The 21,945-nt window shown below is 46.6% G+C and overlaps 1 protein-coding gene across 2 annotated transcripts in view; it reads right to left on the bottom strand.

Moving 5' to 3' along the window:
• Positions 1–21,945, bottom strand: part of LOC139370758 (plexin-A1-like) — a 314,226-nt gene that overhangs the window by 70,898 nt on the left and 221,383 nt on the right. For both annotated transcript variants that reach the window (XM_071110449.1, XM_071110450.1), the window contains exon 10: positions 2,868–3,068. In XM_071110449.1, the coding sequence (XP_070966550.1) occupies positions 2,868–3,068 (201 nt within the window). The remainder of the gene's footprint in view (positions 1–2,867; positions 3,069–21,945) is intronic.

The raw sequence follows: 21,945 nt of genomic DNA, 5'->3' as shown, positions 1-21,945 counted from the left end.
TTGCTTTTAAGTAACAAACCACTCCTAGTAAATGTAGAAAGTGGCAGTAAAATCATGCCACAAAAGTGGTGTTTCTTAACAACAAAGCAATGTCTTAACAATGGAGTTAGAGTTAGCGTAGGCTTCATTGGACGCTAGTATTATCATACCAATAAACTACAGGTTAGCATATAAAACAAGTCGGGTAGCTAACCGCTAAGAGCTAATCACTAAGAGCTTACAGTTAACCGCTAATTAGCCTACTAGCACATCTTCCTGTCAGCTGTCATGTGTAGAAATACTGTTTTGGCCTGTCCTGAGTCTGCTGCTGATTATCGCTGGCTGCTACATTTAACAAACAGTCAATAAAGGGCCCTCTTTGGAGACAGCGCTGTCATTGGCTAATTAGCCTTCCTTCAGAAACAATGGGGGTTTTGGTGCGCGGCGCGCTAATGACTAGCTGTCGATACAGACAGCCTCGCATTGGAGCCCTTATGCTACGTTGGGAGGAGCTACGCTAACTTTCAAACACACTAGCATTGCTAAATGCTAATCATTATGGCAACAAGGCTAAGCCCCGGGTCCTGTTGGACATGCTACATGTGTGCGTGTTTAGCACAGTGAGTGAACCCACGGCCCCATATCTCTAATGTGCAGCTGTAGCGTGTATTGACATCCACTTGCAGGTGTTCAAAGCTAATTAGTTTGATTCTCTGAAGGCTTTCCCGGGATGTTGTGCTGTTTTTTTTTTGTCCGAGACATGGCTGATGTTTCAAGTCTAGGGGGCACCTGTTTGACAGGATACCCAGAGAGGATTGACACCCCTAATACAAACCAAAATCAATATGGCAGCCTTCCTTGGAGGTAGTGATAGGACGAGTGTCCCATGAAGAGAGCGAGAGAAACAAGCAGCTTTGGAGGAGAGAGAAAGGTAGAAAGGGGGGAAAGGGAATAGAAAGGGGGAGAGGGAAAAGAACGACAGAGACCTTCCTAATGACCTGAAGGCGCCAAACAGGACAACCAAAATCCTACAGACAAATGTAAAGTATAATGGTCATATCATGGAGCCTATAATTGGTGTGTCACAGTCGGTGACACAAGTGTCCACCTCCTGTCCCTCTAGTGACGAACACGTCACCCTGCTTACGGCACAGCCTCTCCATGAGACAAAAACAAAAGAGGACGAGGGAGGAAGTTAGAACACAAGAGGGAGTGGTTGAGGGTAGAGAAGGACAACAAAACAGAGAGCGAGTGGGTTAAGCGAGAGGAAGAGAGGAGCGCCGAAGGGAGAGAAAAAAAAAGATGGACAGGGAGAGAGAGAAAGGTAGAGGAGATGGGTAGAGAGTGAGTGGGAGAGAGGTGTAAACATGATCAATCCTGTCTTGACTAGGTTCAAAGATGACAGGCTTCCTCTCCACATTTTCAGCCTCGGTGGAGCGCATCGTCACTTCTTATCTCACACACACACACACACACACACACACACACACACACACACACACACACACACACACACACTTCCTCATTTGCTACTCAACTGACAGATGGGTCTATGCGTGTGAGCACGGATGCACACTCGCGCACACGACTTCCAACACACCCTTCAGCATACTCTCTGCACAGTTATTTCCTACAATCCTAAAACCGGCCAAACTCCCTCTAAACATGACAATTGGTCAAAATACTAACCGCCATCCCATTGATTTATTAAATCAGGTGCATCCCTGCTGTGCTGACCAAAATCCATCTTGATAAAACCAAATCAGCAAGCATTTGGTTTATTACAAAAACAATGTTCCATTCGCACAAATTTTGAGCACAAATTTGTTTACATCCCCGTTAGTGAGCATTTATCATTTTCCAAGATAATCCCATCCACCTGACAGGTGTGGCATATCAAGAAGCTGATTAAACATGATCATTACACAGGTGCACCTGGGGGCAGTAAAAGGGCACTCTAAAATGTGCATTTCTGTCACAGAACACAATGCCACAGATCTCTCAATTTCTTTGCATGCAATTGGCATGCTGACTGCAGGACTGTCCACCAGAGCTGTTGCCAGATAATGTAATGTTCATTTCTCTACCATAAGCCGCCTCCAACATAATTTTAGAGAATTTGGCAGTATGTCCAACCGGCCTGACAACCGCAGACCACGTGTATGGCGTCATGTGGACACCAATCATCCGCCGCCATCACCTCATATTTCAGCATGATAATGCACGGCCCTATGTCGCAAGGATTTGTATACAAGTCCTGGAAGCTGAAAATGACTGCATACTCACCAGACATGTCACCCATTGAGCATGTATGGGATGCTCTGGACGTGTACATAGCGCCAATCCAGTTACAGCCAATAACCAGAAACTTTGCACAACCATTGAAGAGGAGTGGGACAACAATCCAACGGCCACAATCAACTGCCTGATCAACTCTACGTGAAGGAGAGACTGCATGAGTCACACCAGATAATGACTGGTTCTCTGATCCACATGCCTAGCTTTTTTTTTGTAGGCAATATTAAAATATCCTAATATTTATATATTATTTTACTTTTAGATTTGTGTGTATTGTTGTGAATTGTTAGATACTACTGCACTGTTGGAGCTAGGAACACAAGCATTTCGCTACACCCGCAATAACATCTGCTAAATATGTGACCAATAACATTTGATTTAAAGGTATCTGTGACCAACTGATGTATATCTGCATTCCCAGTCATGTGAAATCCATAGACTAGGACTTATGCATTTATTTAAATTTACTGATTTCCTTATATGAACTGCAACTGAGTAAAATCTCTGAAATTGTTGCGTTCATATTTTAGTTCCGTGTATATCAGATGCGTTAGTACTGGGCTGGAATAAAACTGTGCACCACCACTCACCGAGGTCTTCTGACACTGGATGCTGGTGCTGTTGAAGCGCAGGGCGGTGACGCTGTGTTCCTCTCCCTGCACGTGGAACACGCACTCGTAGTTCCTCTGGCCAGACTGGGGCTGGGGCAGGTTGCGAGCGGCCAGTGTGATGGGCTTGGTCACGCCCACGGGGATATAGATCTGGGTAGAGGGCAGGATCTGGGGACAATCCTGGGGGAGAGAGGAATGGAGAGATTTAGGTTATTCAGGTATTCATGTTGTGTCACGTTTGAATATTTTTATCTGATCTGGGGACAGTCCTGGAGGAGAGAGGGAGAATTAGAGTAACGCCTTCATTCATGTACCGTTATGTCAAGTCTGCATGTGTCTATCTGATCTGGGGACAGTCCTGGAAGAGAGAGGGAGAATTAGAGTAACGCCTTCATTCATGCACCGTTATGTCAAGTCTGAATTCGTCTGTCTGTCTGATCTGGGGACAGTCCTGGAGGAGTAGGGAAGGAGGAATGGAGAGAGAGATAGAGAGGTTTGGGTTAAACGGTTGTTCGTAGACGATGCCAAGTAGCCTTTGTGTCACAATATCATGTCGGCTTATGAGTTGACACGATGCTCAAACGAGTCGCATGAGAAAGAAAGAGTGAAAGATCTGGAACAAAGTACATTAAACAGTAATAATGGCTCTACATAACACTCTCGTAACACTCGGGCTCCCGAGTGGTGCAGTGGCCTAAGGCACTGCATCTCAGTGCAAGAGGCGTCACTGCGGTCCCTGGTTCGAATCCAGGCTGTATCACATCCGGTCGTGATTGGGAGTCCCATAGGGCGGCGCACAATTGGCCCAGCGTCGCCTGGGTTTGGCCTGTGTAGGCCGTCCTTGTAAACAGAATTGACAAGAATTTGTTCTTAACTGACTTGCCTAGTTAAATAAAACAATGACATACATGTGTATGACTTATACAACAGAGACAGCATGCCATGTTACCACTGCCAACCTTATAAAGCACCACACTTGTGATATCATAACATCCCCAAGACTTCAAAAAAAGAATGAACTGCAGTTTGTCCTTGTGTGGACTCCATTGTCTGGTAATGAACTGGTGTGACAATGTTTGAGAAAGTCCATTGATTCTGTAATATTCACCAGGGATGAGATGATGGCTTAGACCATCTGGTAACACTCCGTGTATTGTCTTGTATCACTGGGGTGTAAAGCCTTGGGGGTCCAGAGAAAGTGTGTGTTCGTGCGAAGGAACACATGAAGTCATTACATTGTTTATACCACGCTTTGGCGGAGTGCTTACATCATCAACTCCCACTCAACAGAACAAGCGTTGCACAACGAGGAACCCGCCCCGATTCTTTAGTCCAATGCCATCGAAGCAGTTCACTCTAATTCATCATCAAGTTATCTTTTTTTTTTTTTGAAAGCCTATTAATACAGTCAGTTAACAAATGCAGATAAACATTTCACAAACAAAAATTGCACGCAAAAGAGGTAAGAAAAAACCAAGGCGCCAACTTCATAGCAGTTGATACTAGCCTGGTATTGCTTGATATCGGAACAAATTCTAAAAACGGCCTATGTCGCTCCATTCCTGACAAAATCGCCCGACAAACACACACCAAATGATGAGAAAATGACCAACACACCTCACAAATTCAGTACCTCCACTATCGTACGCCATTGACATTTGGGTCATTTAGGAGATGCTCTTATCCAAAGTGACTTACAGTTACTGCATTCTCTTAAGATAGCCCGGTGAGACAGTCATTTTTTTCCCTCAATAAAGAAAAGTAAAGTTAGTGCTAGTAGGAAAATATAAGATAATGGGGGAGGGGGATGGGGGGTTAGAATGACTGATGTCTTATTGAAGATACTGTTTGAAGAGGTACGGTTTCAGATGTTTTTGGAAGATGTACAGGGACTCCGCTGTCCTAGCATCAGGGGGGAACCTGGTATCCACCATTGGGGTGCCAGGACAGAGAAGGGCTTTGTCTGGGCTGAGCAGGAGCTGATCTCTAATAGGAGTGGGACAGCTAAGAGACCAGAAGTGGCAGAACGGAGTGCTCGGGTTGGGGTGTAGGGATTAAGCAGAGCCAGAAGGTCGGGAGGGGCAGTTCCCCTTGCTGCTCCGTATGCCAGCACCATGGTCTTGTAGTGGATGTGAGCTTAGACTGGAAGCCTGAGAAGCAACATCAGGGATTTTCCTGCCGTTGAAATCCTTGGACTGGCCGCTGTCTAAACAGTGCAAAAAAATTCTGTTTATTTTGTGTGCATACAGACGGAAAGAGAGAGAGAGACAGAGATTTTTGGGATGGAAAAACACTTTCAGTGTAAACTTCAACAACTAAAACCAGATAAAGTAAATAGAAAAGATAATGGACCTATATATTTGACATAATATCATCTTTGGGAACTAACAATCAATAAAATAAAAGCTAGACAGTCAGGAGATTTGAAAAACGCATAGAATTGCAGTAAAATTGGCTTACAAATGTATATACACTGCCAAGATGGGGGCCTCTAAAACAGGGATGGGCAACTTTGATGGGGTTGGGTGCCATAAAAAAAATCGAACCTCATATTGAGGGGCCACAGTGGCTCACAGCTCTGCATACCCACATCCATACCCACACATGCAGTCAGAGCCAACCCTAGCCTTTCGGGGGCCATAATTTACATTTTGTTAGGGGGCCACACCTTCTGAGAAAAACATTTTGGCTCCCCCCCCCTTGACAGCGGAGTGAGTTAAATCCCTGCAATTCTACACTTTTTGCCATGGGGTGGAAAGAAATGTTCGCAATTTTGAATATGATATCTGAGTGCGAGTGACTAACAAAATCAATGGGGACCCCCTGGTCAGTAATCTGACCATGATTACTACAAGTTTAGATAGCTGGCTAGAATAATTTACCAAATCTAAAAATGTTTTGCTGACACGGGCTAACGAAGTGACTGTCCATGACTGAAATAACAAGAGGGAAAACTGCTGATGCACAACAACATTTTAAAATTGCACCGTGTGTCTTCGACTATTCTAACACCACATTAAGTTGAGACCCCGCGGGCCGCCAGCTGTCTGTCCCCTGCTCTAAAATGTTCTCTAAGGGGGGAGCAGAACTGCATTCTGACTTCTCTCTCTCCCCCTGTATCAAAGTCAGAGCGATGGGTCCGTTTCACGCTAACAACCGGGGTCCGTTTCACGCTATCAACCGGGGTCCGTTTCACGCTATCAACCGGGGTCCGTTTCACGCTATCAACCGGGGTCCGTTTCACGCTAACAACCCGGGGTCCGTTTACGCTAACAACCCGGGGTCCGTTTCACGCTATCAACCGGGGTCCGTTTCACGCTATCAACCCGGGGTCCGTTTCACGCTATCAACCGGGGTCCGTTTCACGCTATCAACCGGGGTCCGTTTCACGCTATCACGGCAATAAAACTTTAAAAAAGCCCTGCATTTGTATATTTGGTCTGTGGTTTGATATTGTGTCACTATTTACAGCGAGACAATGTTATATTTACATTCAATTAAAAAATGCCAATGTTGAGTCTAAATCAAATCAAACAACATTTTATTTGGTCACCTACACACGTTTAGCAGATGTTATTGCGGGTGTAGCGAAATGCTTGTGTTTCTAGCTCCAACAGTGCAGTAGAATCTAACAAGTAATATCTAACCATTTCACAACACACAAATTCGAAGTAAAGGAATGAATGCATAAATATTTGGACAAGCAACGTAGGACTAAAATACATTAAAATTAAATACAGTATATACACTGTACACATGAGATGAGTAGTGCAAAATGTGTAAACATTAATAAAGTGTCTAACAAAATGTGCTAGGTGCTAACGTCATAGCAAAACAAATATTGTATTCATTTGTCTCGTGACTTTGTGACCGATTCGCCTTTCCAAAGAGTTAAAGGATAAAGTTAAACGTTAATCTTTGTTTCACGTGTCAACACACTACTCAACTACTGTTCCACTACTGGCGGAGCATCCAAACTTAAGACACTGTACGCCAGCAACCCCAGTGCACTGCTTTCAGTAAGATTTCCAAATGGCAGTCATGGAGTTCTGTAAATCGCGTCACATTGAACATTGTCCCCATTCTCTCGAGAAGCCGCTGTCGCATTACTCCAAAACATGATCAAAGTATCACCAGAGCGAGAGACCGAGGCACCTTATTTCATCAACATCTCTGACAGGTGTCAAAACAGTTCAAAGCTTGCATTAGGGCTACAAACTGCAGACTACAATGGAACCATATTTCACCAGGGGATTCTTTTGAAGCTCAGATTTTTTTTTACATTTCACAGTTGAAACGGAACTAGCGGTTTCTACACGAGTTGTGAGTTCATCATCCGGGCTGTTTCCATGAACATAGGCTGGGGGAAGAAGTGTGTGCACGTGGGTGCAAGAGAAGTGCCAGGTAAGCTGGCACTATAAGAAACGTCTGAGGGAGGTTGGTGGCTACCCACAGAGAGACTGGCTCAGCGTTTCTCTTCCCACAAACCCCCTAAGCTTAAGAGTAAAAGGCACTAAGACGGATCCCCGGGGATCGCATTGCACGGTTGCCAGACAATGTGACTTTCTGATCATCGCATATACACACTTTCTTTTAGCCAAAATAGACTCTCATTCCACTTTCAATGACTGTCCCTCCTGGCAAACCTACACAGCTGCCAGAAAAACGATTCTGGAGAAAGTAAACACCCACAGCTTGGTCCAAAGCAAGCTCAAAACACACTGCGCGATTGAATTGGGCTAAAAACAGACAAATGTGCGTGTGTGTATGTGTGTGGTGTTTTTGGGATGTCCAAGTTCCCTTTCCCTGTTCTATGGCAGACTGAATGGGCCTTCCCCCTAGCCCACTTGTTTGTTTTACTTAACAGCTGGCTTGGGGGCTTTGCCGCCAATGGCTTAGACAGGCTGGAAGAAGAGGGGCATTGTGGGAGATGAAGTCCACATACAAAAGGATTCCCTTGTATGCATGTCAAACACTCTTTGGCCAGTTTATTTGTTTACAAAACTGGATTGCTTCTACAGTGAGTCACGTGGCCGTTGCTTGCTATGTAAAGCAGGCTGACAGGCAGTCAGTTACTGTTCAATTGAATGTTAGAATTTGAGTCACCTAAGTGACTTGGAGCGTGGTATGATCGTCGGTGCCAGGCCCGCTGGATCCAGTATCTCAGAAACGTCCGCCCTCCTGGGCTTTCCATGCACAACAGTGTTTTGGGTTCCCAGAGAACGGTAAGACAAACAAAAATCATCCAGTCAGCAGCAGTCTTGTGGGCGAAAACAGCTCGTTGAGGAAGTCGAAAGAGAATGGCAAGAATTGTGCAAGCTAACAGGCGGGCCACAAACAGACAAAATAACGGAGCAGTGCAACAGTGGCGTGGAGAACAGCATCTCAGGAACGCACAACTCTAGTCGATCCTTGTCACAGATGGGCTATTGCAGCAGACGACCAAACTGGTTTTCCACTCCTATCAGCTGAAAACAAGAGGCGGGTCCAGTGGGGAAGGCGATCACCAACACGGGTCAATTGAGGAGTGAAAAAAAACACATTGCCTGGTCTGATGAATCCCGGTTCCTGTGATGGAGTCAGGATATTTTTTATTTATTTGTATTTATTTCACCACCTATTTAACCAGTTAGGCAAGTTGAGAACAAGTTCTCATTTACAAGTGCGACCTGGCCAAGACAAAGCAAAGCAGTTCGACACATACAACAACACAGAGTTACACATGGAGTAAAACAAACACACAGTCAATAATACAGTAGAAAAATAAGTCTATATACAATGTGAGCAAATGAGGTGAGATAAGAGAGGTAAAGGCAAAAAAAGCAGAGAACTGGAAGAAGAGGCGGCCAAAGGAAGAATTGGTTTTGGGGGTGACCAGAGAGATATACCTGTTGGAGCGCGTGCTACAGGTGGGTGCTGCTATGGTGACCGGCGAGCTGAGATAAGGGGGGACTTTACCTAGCAGGGTCTTGTAGATGACCTGGAGCCAGTGGGTTTGGCGACGAGTATGAAGCGAGGGCCAGCCAACGAGAGCGTACAGGTCGCAGTGGTGGGCAGTATATTGGGCTTTGGTGACAAAACGGATGGCACTGTGATAGACAGCATCCAATTTATTGAGTAGGGTACTGGAGGCTATTTTGTAAATGATATCGCCAAAGTCGAGGATCGGTAGGATGGTCAGTTTTACAAGGGTATGTTTGGCAGCATGACTGAAGGGTGCTTTGCGAAATAGGCAGCCAATTCTAGATTTAACTTTGGATTGGAGATGTTTGATGTGAGTCTGGAAGGAGAGTTTACAGTCTAACCAGACACCTAAGTATTTGTAGTTGTCCACATATTCTAAGTCAGAACCGTCCAGAGTGGTGATGCTGGACAGGCGGGCAGGTGCATGCAGCGATCGGTTGAAGATAATGCATTTAGTTTTACTTGTATTTAAGAGCAATTGGAGGCCACGGAAGGAGAGTTGTATGGCATTGAAGCTCGTCTGGAGGGTTAACACAGTGTCCAAAGAAGGGCCAGAAGTATACAGAATGGTGTCATCTGCGTAGAGGTGGATCAGTGACTCACCAGCAGCAAGAGCGACATTATTGATGTATATAGAGAAGAGAGTCGGCCCAAGAATTGAACCCTGTGGCACCCCCATAGAGACTGCCAGAGGCCCGGACTACAGGCCCTCCGATTTGACACACTGAACTCTATCAGAGAAGTAGTTGGTGAACCAGGCGAGGCAATAATTTGAGAACCAAGGCTATAGAGTCTGCCGATGAGGATGTGGTGATTGACAGAGTCGAAAACCTTGGCCAGGTCAATGAATACGGCTGCACAGTATTGTTTCTTATCAATGGTGGTTAAGATATCGTTTAGGACCTTGAGCTTGGCTGAGGTGCACCCACGACCAGCTCTGAAACCAGATTGCATTGCGGAGAAGGTGCGGTGGGATTCGAAATGGTCGGTAATCTGTTTGTTGACTTGGCTTTCGAAGACCTTAGAAAGGCAGGGTAGGATAGATATAGGTCTGTAGCAGTTTGGGTCAAGAGTGTCCCCCCCTTTGAAGAGGGGGATGACCGCAGCTGCTTTCCAATCTTTGGGAATCACAGACGACACGAAAGAGAGGTTGCCACTGGCAAGTAATAGGGGTTGCAACAATTTCGGCAGATAATTTTAGAAAGAAAGGGTCCAGATTGTCTAGCCCGGCTGATTAGTAGGGGTCCAGATTTTGCAGCTCATTCAGAACATTAGCTGACTGTGTTTGGGAGAAGGAGAAATGGGGAAGGCTTGGGCGAGTTGCTGTGGAGGGTGCAGTGCTGTTGACCGGGGTAGGGGTAGTCAGGTGGAAAGCATGGCCAGCCGAAGAAAAATGCTTATTGAAATTCTTTAATCGGTGGTGACAGTGTTTCCTAGCCTCAGTGCAGTGGGCAGCTGGGAGGAGGTGTTCTTATTCTCCATGGACTTTAGTGTCCTAGAACCTTTTGGAGTTTGTGTTGCAGGAAGCAAATTTCTGCTTGAAAAATCTAGCCTTGGCTTTTCTAACTGCCTGTGTATATTGGTTTCTAGCTTCCCTAAAAAGTTGCAGATCACGGGGGCTGTTTGATGCTAATGCAGAACGCCATAGGATGTTTTTGTGTTGGTTAAGTGCAGTCAGGTCTGGAGAGAACCAAAGGCTATATCTGTTCCTGGTACTAAATTTCTTGAATGGGGCATGCTTATTTAAGATGGTGAGGAAGGCATTAAAAAAACAAAAACAGGCATCCTCTACTGACGGGATGAGATCAATATCCTTCTAGGATACCCCGGCCAGGTCGATTATAAAGGCCTGCTCGCTGAAGTGTTTCACCGGATGCAGGCAATGAGGCAGTGATCGCTAAGATCTTGGTTGAAAACAGCAGAGGTTTATTTAGAGGGCAAGTTGGTTAGGATGATATCTATGAGGGTGCCTGTGTTTACAGCTTTGGGGTGGTACCTGGTAGGTTCATTGATAATTTGTGTGAGAATGAGGGCATCAAGCTTAGATTGTAGGATGGCTGGGGTGTTAAGCATGTTCCAGTTTTGGTCACCTAGCAGCACGAGCTCTGAAGATAGATGGGGGGCAATCAGTTCACATATGGTGTCCAGAGCACAGCTGGGGGCAGAGGGTGGTCTATAGCAGGCGGCAACGGTGAGAGACTTGTTTTTAGAGAGGTGGATTTTTAAAAGTAGAAGTTCAAATTGTTTGGGTAGAGACCTGGATAGTGGGACAGAACTCTGCAGGCTATCTTTGCAGTAGATTGCAACACCGCCCCCTTTGGCCATTCTATCTTGTCTGAAAATGTTTTAGTTCAGGATGAAGATTTCAGAATTTTTGGTGGTCTTCCTAAGCCAGGATTCAGACACGGCTAGAACATCCGGGTTGGCAGAGTGTGCTAAATCAGTGAATGAAACAAGGCTTCTAATGTTAACATGCATGAAACCAAGGCTATTACGGTTACAGAAGTCATCAAAAGAGAGCACCTGGGGAATAGGAGTGGAACTAGGCACGGCAGGGCCTGGATTCACCTCTACATCACCAGAGGAACAGAGTAGGATAAGGGTACAGCTAAAAGCTATGAGAATTGGTCGTCTAGAACGTCCGGAACAGAGAGTAAAATGAGGTTTCTGGGGGGCGATAACTATAGCTTCAAGGTATAATGTACAGACAAAGGTATGGTAGGATGTGAATACAGTGGAGGTAAACCTAGGTATTGAGTGATGATGAGAGAGATATTGTCACTAGAAACGTCATTGAAACCAGGTGATGTCATCACATGTGTGGGTGGTGGAACTGAAAGGTTGGATAAGGTATAATGAGCAGGGCTAGAGGCTCTACAGTGAAATAAGCCAATAAACACTAACCAGTATAGCAATGGACAAGGCATATTGACATTGAGAGGTATGCTTAGTTGAGTGATCATAAGGGTCCAGTGAGTAGTGAGGTTGGTTGGGGTCACGGCGATTCAGACAGCTAGCCGGGCCATCGGTAGCAAGCTAGCATAGGATGGAGGTCTGTTTTTAGCCACCTCGTGCGTTTCCGGCGGTAGATTAGTGGGGTTCCATGTGGTAGAGGGGATCAATCCAACTGGCAAAATAGATATAGTTATAGTGACCCAAGAAAAATTGTCCGATAGACCTATTCAGATAACAGTCGATAAGACGGCTAACGATTAGCTGGCCGCAGATGGGCGTTCAGGTAACGTCGCGACGTATGGGTCAGTTGGATAACTCCCTCGGGCAGATAACGTCGGTAGTCCAGTCGTGAAGGCCAGGTGGGGCTCCGCATCGGCAGTAAAATGGGTCTGGATAGGTGATTGTAGCCCAGGAGTGGCTGATGGAACTCTTCAGCTGGCTAGCTCCGGAATAATTGATGTTTTCTCCGGGATCGACGTAAGCCAATAGTCACACAGATAGCAGTTAGCTAGCTGTGAGATCCAGGTGTAAATATCCAGAGCTTGAAGTTGAAATCCAGGGATATGGAGAGAAAAATAGGTCCGGTATGTTCTGGTCTGAGTCGCGTTGTACAAAACTGCCGCTATCTTTTCGAGCTAAAGGATAGCTGATGACCACAAACCTTAGTTAGCTGAATACTAACGTTAGCCAGTAAACTGGCTAGCTTCTAGCTATCTCCTGGCTAGCTTCTATTGTGGATTTCAGATGAGGTAAATAATATTATTATTTATTTTTTTAATTGGTGAGGCAGGTTGCAGGAGAGTGTTTTGAAGTTGAGTTTTTGGAAAAGAAAATATATAAAAGATATGCGAAGAAAGATGTAAATATATATATATACACATGGGACACGACAAGACGACGACAAAGGACGTCTGACTGCTATGCCATCTTGGATATGGCGTAAGCAGCATGAGTCCATGGACTAATCCTGCCTGCTGTTAATAGTACAGGCTGGTGTTATCGTGTACTGGTGTGGGGAATGTTTTCATGGCATAACATTAGGTCCCTAAAATACTGTTTGAAAAAATATTGAATGCCATGGTGCATCTGAACATTGTTGCTGACCAAACCATATAGAGCATCTTTGGGGTGAGATCGAACGGGGCTGTTCGCAGCATCAATGTACCGCCTTCCTATCTGCAGCAACTGTGTGAAGCCGTAGCGCGTCGGCATGGACCAACATAGTAGAATCCACACCCCGAAGAAGTCAGGCTGTTCTGGAGACAACGGGGGGGGGGGGGGGTCCGGCCTGGTACTAGATGGGTGTACCTAATAAAGTGTTTGTCTGAAAGACCTTAATCAAGGCCCGTCACACTTTTGAATGCATACGCAGTTGACTTCCTTTCCGTTTCAAACGGCAAACGCTTCATTAATTAGACCATTCTAAAAGCCGCAATTCTTCCAGCACAAGACAAATGTCCCGTCTCACTCCCAGACGCCCAATCGTATTTTCAGCCAAAAGTTTGAAGCATGAAACCCCGGGCAGACGTCCGAGATACATTTCGCCTCTCCCATCAACGTGTGTTCCCTCTGAGACTTCAGCTGATAGGTCCACACTCTCACCATGTTGACGGTGGAGGGAAAACAAGTGTTGGCGGATAAAATGATCTGCGCCTCACAGGTGTGAGAAAAACACCCTTTTTAACACCGGCCAAATGCATATAATGAGACAACAAGAGATTTGAGTAGATTAAAGCGAGAGAGAGTGCACGTATATAAATTAATAAGTTCTTAGGCGAGAAACTGACAGGATGTTAATAAATAACGCAACGAAAACATTGTGCATAAATAATGAGGAGACTGTCTTCATTTTTTTTTTAAAAGACCAATCTGATCCATAATTAATTAGGTATCTGATGTGGTGGAATACAGATAAGAAGGGGGGGGGGGGTGTGTTAACATAATATATTAAATTATGAAATAAATTAGTTGAAAACCTTCGGGGGAAGAGACCGTGACACCTAGGTCATCAAAGTGGCGGGACTTGGGGACGATGTTGGGGGACACGGGGGAGTGTGTTGCGGCTTTGACAGAGGGTGGGTGGGGGGGTTCCCTGGGGAGCATGGTGTCACCGACTGCCCGTCTAGATCCCCCATGAGCGTCGTTGACATGCTTCGCAGCTTGGCCCCAAGACATCAATACGGTATCTTCTGTCAGGCGTTGAGCTCCTATTGTCGCAGGCGTCGCATCAGAGACGGGGATGGAATCGCTTGTACCTCTGTTCCACCCGAGCCTAACCCGAGCGGTGCGCGTTAATAATCCTATCGAGGTTAGGTATTGAGGTAGTATGTTATTCGACAAGGACACAGACGAGCCTTCTGAACTTAACCAAAGAATCAAAGCTCTGGGAAATTTTCCGAACATAGACACAACAGAGAGACAACAGGGTCAATATAAGGGCAACACACCTAGGGGGTTTTTAGAGGACATGTTTGCGGTAAAACAGCTCAGCGGGCAGTCTCATCTTTAACTACAACCTGACCTTCACGGGGCTCGCATCTGATGGGGAGACACGCTAGAGCTGCCTGTCGGCTCGACCGACACAGTGTGTGTGTTTGCCTGTGTGCGTGTGTATGTATGCATGTACACACACACACACACACGTGTGTAGGTGTGTATGTATGCATGTACACACACACACACACACACACACACACACACACACGTGTGTAGTTTTTTCCCTCTCCACCCCGTTATTTTTTAGCAGATCTATTAGGTGGAACGGCTGAGGTATTCTCATTAAGCTGCGAAACGACACCCCTTCGACAGGCGAGAGACGGATCGTGGCGGGAAGAGAAGGGGGAAAAAATAAAGGAGAAAGAGAGAGTAACGACTTAATAAGCGAGCGACGTGCAGGGGAGCACAGGAGTAGAGCGGATGAGAGCGGAGCGAGTGAGCGAGGAAGAAAAAAAATATGAAAAGCGGGACTTTGAACCACGAAAAGGGACTCGGGGGTTTCCATCCACTTCCAGTTCACATCCTCACTCCCTGGAAATAGAGGAGCAGAGAGAGAGTGTGAAAGGGAGCGTGACAAAAAGAGAGAGTTGCACAAATTATACAGAGGTGGTGTGAATGATCTGTCATACAGGCGGAAGCTACCGGTGACAAAAAGGTGTGGTACACATCACTGTATGTTCATTGGATATTTAGAGCAGCCCAGCGCCCGAAGCGACTATTCTTATCAACTGTATGCAAGAATCGCCCCTGTGTTGTCATAGGAATTCAGCCTCCTCTGTGTTGTCGTAGGAATTCAGCCTCCTCTGTGTTGTCATAGGAATTCAGCCTCCTCTGTGTTGTCATAGGAATTCAGCCTCCTCTGTATTGTCGTAGGAATTCAGCCTCCCCTGTGTTGTCGTAGGAATTCAGCCTCCCCTGTGTTGTCGTAGGAATTCAGCCTCCCCTGTGTTGTCGTAGGAATTCAGCCTCCTCTGTGTTGTCGTAGGAATTCAGCCTTCTCTGTGTTGTCGTAGGAATTCAGCCTCCTCTGTGTTGTCGTAGGAATTCAGCCTCCTCTGTGTTGTCGTAGGAACTCAGCCTCCTCTGTGTTGTCGTAGTAATTCAGCCTCCTCTGTGTTGTCTTAGGAATTCAGCCTCCTCTGTGTTGTCTTAGGAATTCAGCCTCCTCTGTGTTGTCTTAGGAATTCAGCCTCCTCTGTGTTGTCTTAGGAATTCAGCCTCCTCTGTGTTGTCTTAGGAATTCAGCCTCCTCTGTGTTGTCTTAGGAATTCAGCCTCCTCTGTGTTGTCTTAGGAATTCAGCCTCCTCTGTGTCGGACTTACCAACCCCCATTGTCACTCCTCTGAGAAGCAGGGGGGACATCATGTAGGTCTGATATCTGATTGGAGGTTAACTTTACAGTAATACTATTGCTCAACAACCCCCGTTTTTGAATTCAAACAACTTATATAAAAAGGGTCTTAGATTCATTATTCTCTCTCTTATGTTCCTGACTTGCTGTGGTGAGACACCTACAGTACACGCTCTCTCCCTCTCGCAGGAGCTATGGGCCATGGCTCAAGCCGTGGATTCTTTCTCTCTCTCCCTCTCGCAGGAGCTATGGGCCATGGCTCAAGCCGTGGATTCTTTCTCTCCCTCCCTCTCCCAGGAGCTATGGGCCATGGCTCAAGCCGTAGATTCTTTCTCTCCCTCCCTCTCCCAGGAGCTATGGGCCATGGCTCAAGCCGTGGATTCTTTCTCTCTCTCCGTCTCCCAGGAGCTATGGGCCATGGCTCAAGCCGTGGATTCTTTCTCTCTCTCCCTCTTGCAGGAGCTATGGGCCATGGCTCAAGCCGTGGATTCTTTCTCTCTCTCCCTCTCGCAGGAGCTATGGGCCATGGCTCAAGCTGTGGATTCTTTCTCTCTCTCCCTCTCCCAGGAGCTATGGGCCATGGCTCAAGCCGTGGATTCTTTCTCTCCCTCCCTCTCCCAGGAGCTATGGGCCATGGCTCAAGCCGTGGATTCTTTCTCTCTCTCCCTCTCGCAGGAGCTATGGGCCATTGCTCAAGCCGTGGATTCTTTCTCTCTCTCCCTCTCGCAGGAGCTATGGGCCATGGCTCAAGCCGTGGATTCTTTCTCTCTCTCCCTCTCCCAGGAGCTATGGGCCATGGCTCAAGCCGTGGATTCTTTCTCTCTCTCCCTCTCCCAGGAGCTATGGGCAATGGCTCAAGCCGTGGATTCTTTCTCTCCCTCCCTCTCCCAGGAGCTATGGGCCATGGCTCAAGCCGTGGATTCTTTCTCCCTCTCGCAGGAGCTATGGGCCATGGCTCAAGACGTGGATTCTTTCTCTCCCTCCCTCTCCCAGGAGCTATGGGCCATGGCTCAAGCCGTGGATTCTTTCTCCCTCTCCCAGGAGCTATGGGCCATGGCTCAAGCCGTGGATTCTTTCTCTCTCTCCCTCTCGCAGGAGCTATGGGCCATGGCTCAAGCCGTGGATTCTCTCTCTCTCTCTCCCTCTCGCAGGAGTTATGGGCCATGGCTCAAGCCGTGGATTCTTTCTCTCTCTCCCTCTCGCAGGAGCTATGGGCCATGGCTCAAGCCGTGGATTCTTTCTCTCCCTCCCTCTCCCAGGAGCTATGGGCCATGGCTCAAGCCGTGGATTCTTTCTCTCCCTCGCTCTCTGACCATGCTTAGAATAATGCTGTGTAACCCTTGTTCATGCTTTAGAACTGAAGCTTTTGCCTTGTATAATGTTATCCTTCATTTGACAAAATCCTGAAATAATAATTGTATTTAGAATTCCATTGTCAGAGATGTCTTCAGTGCCTATTACTGTAAACTCAACTACGGTGACCGTGCACATTGCTGAATAATCTTTGTGGAGTCCGATAACTCATTAAAATCGACTAACTGCATTGTTTTAACACGAGTCTCATGTGAGGTACAGTATATATATATATATATATATATACACACACAGTACCTTGCGAAAGTATTCGGCCCCCTTGAACTTTGCGACCTTCTGCCACATTTCAGGCTTCAAACATAAAGATATAAAACTGTCTTTTTTTGTGAAGAATCAACAACAAGTGGGACACAATCATGAAGTGGAACGACATTTATTGGATATTTCAAACTTTTTTAACAAATTAAAAACTGAAAAATTGGGCGTGCAAAATTATTCAGCCCCTTTACTTTCAGTGCAGCAAACTCTCTTCAGAAGTTCAGTGAGGATCTCTGAATGATCCAATGTTGACCTAAATGACTAATGATGATAAATACAATCCACCTGTGTGTAATCAAGTCTCCGTATAAATGCACCTGCACTGTGATAGTCTCAGAGGTCCGTTAAAAGCGCAGAGAGCATCATGAAGAACAAGGAACACACCAGGCAGGTCCGAGATACTGTTGTGAAGAAGTTTAAAGCCGGATTTGGATACAAAAAGATTTCCCAAGGAGCACTGTGCAAGCGATAATATTGAAATGGAAGGAGTATCAGACCACTGCAAATCTACCAAGACCTGGCCGTCCCTCTAAACTTTCAGCTCATACAAGGAGAAGACTGATCAGAGATGCAGCCAAGAGGCCCATGATCACTCTGGATGAACTGCAGAGATCTACAGCTGAGGTGGGAGACTCTGTCCATAGGACAACAATCAGTCGTATATTGCACAAATCTGGCCTTTATGGAAGAGTGGCAAGAAGAAAGCCATTTCTTAAAGATATCCATAAAAAGTGTCGTTTAAAGTTTGCCACAAGCCACCTGGGAGACACACCAAACATGTGGAAGAAGGTGCTCTGGTCAGATGAAACCAAAATTTAACTTTTTGGCAACAATGCAAAACGTTATGTTTGGCGTAAAAGCAACACAGCTGAACACACCATCCCCACTGTCAAACATGGTGGTGGCAGCATCATGGTTTGGGCCTGCTTTTCTTCAGCAGGGACAGGGAAGATGGTTAAAATTGATGGGAAGATGGATGGAGCCAAATACAGGACCATTCTGGAAGAAAACCTGATGGAGTCTGCAAAAGACCTGAGACTGGGACGGAGATTTGTCTTCCAACAAGACAGTGATCCAAAACATAAAGCAAAATCTACAATGGAATGGTTCAAAAATAAACATATCCAGGTGTTAGAATGGCCAAGTCAAAGTCCAGACCTGAATCCAATCGAGAATCTGTGGAAAGAACTGAAAACTGCTGTTTACAAATGCTCGCCATCCAACCTCAGTGAGCTCGAGCTGTTTTGCAAGGAGGAATGGGAAAAAATGTCAGTCTCTCGATGTGCAAAACTGATAGAGACATACCCCAAGTGACTTACAGCTGTAATCGCAGCAAAAGGTGGCGCTACAAAGTATTAACTTAAGGGGGCTGAATAATTTTGCACACCCAATGTTTCACTTTTTTGATTTGTTAAAAAAGTTTGAAATATCCAATAAATGTCGTTCCACTTCATGATTGTGTCCCACTTGTTGTTGATTCTTCACAAAAAAATACAGTTTTGTATCTTTATGTTTGAAGCCTGAAATGTGGCAAAAGGTCGCAAAGTTCAAGGGGGCCAAATACTTTCGCAAGGCACTGTATATAAAATATACTGTATTTACACAGCAAATATTACTGCCCACCACAGATACACACACTTGGCTGATACTGTACAGACATACACGAGCACAATCAATCTCATTAACAGTGCCAGGCATTAACAGTGTACAGGCATTAACAGTGTACAGGCATTAACAGTGACTGTACAGAACATTACATATGCACATTTCTGAAAAGACTTGCGAGAAACCATTTAGTCCAGATACAGATATGGTTCTAACCTGAATCCCAAAAGACAAGTCTCCTTTTCAGAGGTTACTCTTTGAAAAAAGAACTTCCTCCAAACCTTTACCTAACAAGGGCAGGTAGGAAACCTTAAGACGGGACAGCAAAGCCTGCGTTAGGACTCTCTCTCCCTGCCTACCAATATCTTTATCTGTGCCTCTTGTTCAACAGCATGTTTGTCCCTCTCTGCCTTCCCGTATCCTCCGGTCTCCTCTTCTCTACATGCCTCCTCTCCCCAACTCACTCGGTCTCTTTCCACCTTCCCCTTTCTTTCAATCGCTCTCAACTTTGCCTTCACCATTCTCTACGAGTTTCTTCTCCCTTCTCTTCTCCATACCTCCACGCTCTTCAGTCTCTCCTCCATACCTCTCTGCCCTGCAGTCTTCTCTCCCTTCTCTTCTCCATACCTCTCTGCCCTGCAGTCTCTCCCTTCTCTTCTCCATACCTCTCTGCCCTGCAGTCTCTCCCTTCTCTTCTCCAAACCTCTCTGCCCTTCAGTCTCTCCTCCATACCTCTCTGCCCTGCAGTCTCTCCCTTCTCTTCTCCATACCTCTCTGCCCTGCAGTCTCTCCCTTCTCTTCTCCATTCCTCTCTGCCCTTCAGCCTCTACCTTCTCTTCTCCATACCTCTCTGCCCTGCAGTCTCTCCCTTCTCTTCTCCATACCTCTCTGCCCTGCAGTCTCTCCCTTCTCTTCTCCAAACCTCTCTGCCCTTCAGTCTCTCCTCCATACCTCTCTGCCCTGCAGTCTCTCCCTTCTCTTCTCCATACCTCTCTGCCCTGCAGTCTCTCCCTTCTCTTATCCATTCCTCTCTGCCCTTCAGCCTCTACCTTCTCTTCTCCATACCTCTCTGCCCTTGTCTCTCCCTTCTCTTCTCCATACCTCTCTGCCCTTCAGTCTCTCCCTTCTCTTCTCCATTCCTCTCTGCCCTTCAGTCTCTCCCTTCTCTTCTCCATACCTCTCTGCCCTTCAGTCTCTCCCTTCTCTCACCATTTACATCTACCTCTCCTCCAGTCTCTCCAGCGCTCCTTTTCCCCGCGTCTTCACTCTCCCCGCCTGTGACTCCCTCTCTTCCAATATTCATCTGCGGTCTCCATTAAGGCAGGCAGACCAACTTCGAGGGTGTGTGGAAATGAACATTTAATACAGCATGAATAATTAAACCACAGGGAACTACTGTGACTGACAGACACACACCGCCTGTGGGGTGGGGGGTGGGGGGGTAGTGTGTGTATGTGTGTGAGCAAAAAAAGAACAAATCTCAATTTAGTCTACCCATGCACTTCCTGTCATCGCGCTAACGCTAGTTAGCATTGGCTCGCAAAACTACCTCCAAACTTCATTCACGCTGGACACAGACACATAAAAATGGTATCCACCAGTTCATCGGACTCCGGGGACATAGAAAAAGGGCTTTGCCAAAATCCCGAAGTATCCCTTTAACGAATATGTTTCAAGTACAACAGTCAGATAGTCCTCCTTGGATTGGCAAGGGTGCTAAAAGAGGTGGGTGTAGCTTGGGGGGGGGGGGGGGGGGGGGGGGGATTCAGTATTTCTCACGGAGGACAAGAAAATTAAATAACTTCGCCAAAGGTTCAAACTTCCTTTACGAAGTCGACGCCAACGCGTCGTGGCCAGCAGCCGCTTGCAGTTACGTTGAACACATTCGGGGTGTTTCTCCTTGATTACGGTTGAGGAAACGCTTGTGTCGCATGCGTACTTGTGCAACTGTGGCTCTGGACCAGGGCCCGCTTTACGGAGCCTTGCTTCCTCTACCTTCTGGTCGCGCCATTGAAGCCTCTTTGACCGGCACCGCAGCTTACTGCTGCTTCCAAGCAAGAAGCGCGAGCTAACACTTAAGGGAGTCTTCAGCGCCACTGGCCTGTATCGTGTCAAAAGTACAAGAAAAGAAGCGAGGGAACGCACCGGGGCGTTACGGTTAAAAATAGACGAGGGAACTGTACCATCCTCTGCGGAGAGTTGTTCCGTTCATCCTTCAAGGAGCAGATCCAAATCCCACTTCTCTTCTTCTCTTTCTTTATAAACCCCGCTCCCGTTTCTCAGAACGTCAACAAAACGAGTGTGTGGGAACGTTATTGAGGAGCCGTGTGACAGTGAAGAGGCTGTGGTTTGCATTATGCTGCCTAGCATTGCATGTCCATGTTGCGCAATTGTTGTCGGCGGCCGGTGCTCTTGAGGTTCACTGATCCGCTTGTTAAAGATTCATAGAATTGGAATGGAAAGGAGATTGGAGGAAAGAGAGGGTGGGAGGAAAGAGAGTGTGGGGTGGGGTGGGGGGGGGGGGGGTGGGAGACAAGCACCTGATATTTTGCGATTGCGTTTGAAGGGGGGTGGAAATCGGATTATGAATTGGAAACAGAAGTCTCCATTCATACATTTCTAGGAGGAAGGGTCCGGAATGTTCTCAGGAGCTAGTGTTAGCAGCGAGTCATGTGGTTGTCGACCACGGTGCTGAGCGGAGGGTTATACAAGGAGGAGCCGGCTCGGTCACGGTTGAGTTACAGTCCATCTGGCTCGGGATGCCGCGGTTACTTCACCCATCGCCTCCGTTTCCTCCCTCCCTTGCTCTCTCTGTCCTCCCCTCCCTCCCCCTCCTCCTCCTCCTCTCTTAATCCTGCGAGAACATTTGGAAAATAAATTGCGTCACTCTGAAAATGTAATCTAGGGCTTGTTATTGCCAGTTTCTCTTTTCTTCCCTCGGTTTCTCTCCTCCTTCGTTTAGCTCTCTCTCTCTCTCTCTCTGTCCTCTCTCTCTCTACCTTACATCTGGTCTCAATCGGACCCGTTTCTGGTCTCCCTCTATCGCATGGAGCG

Source organism: Oncorhynchus clarkii, chromosome 17, assembly GCF_045791955.1.
Source record: "Oncorhynchus clarkii lewisi isolate Uvic-CL-2024 chromosome 17, UVic_Ocla_1.0, whole genome shotgun sequence".
Lineage (NCBI taxonomy): Eukaryota > Metazoa > Chordata > Actinopteri > Salmoniformes > Salmonidae > Oncorhynchus > Oncorhynchus clarkii.
The sequence above is the reverse complement of the archived record's forward strand: the minus strand, read 5'-3'. Positions and strand labels throughout refer to the sequence as shown.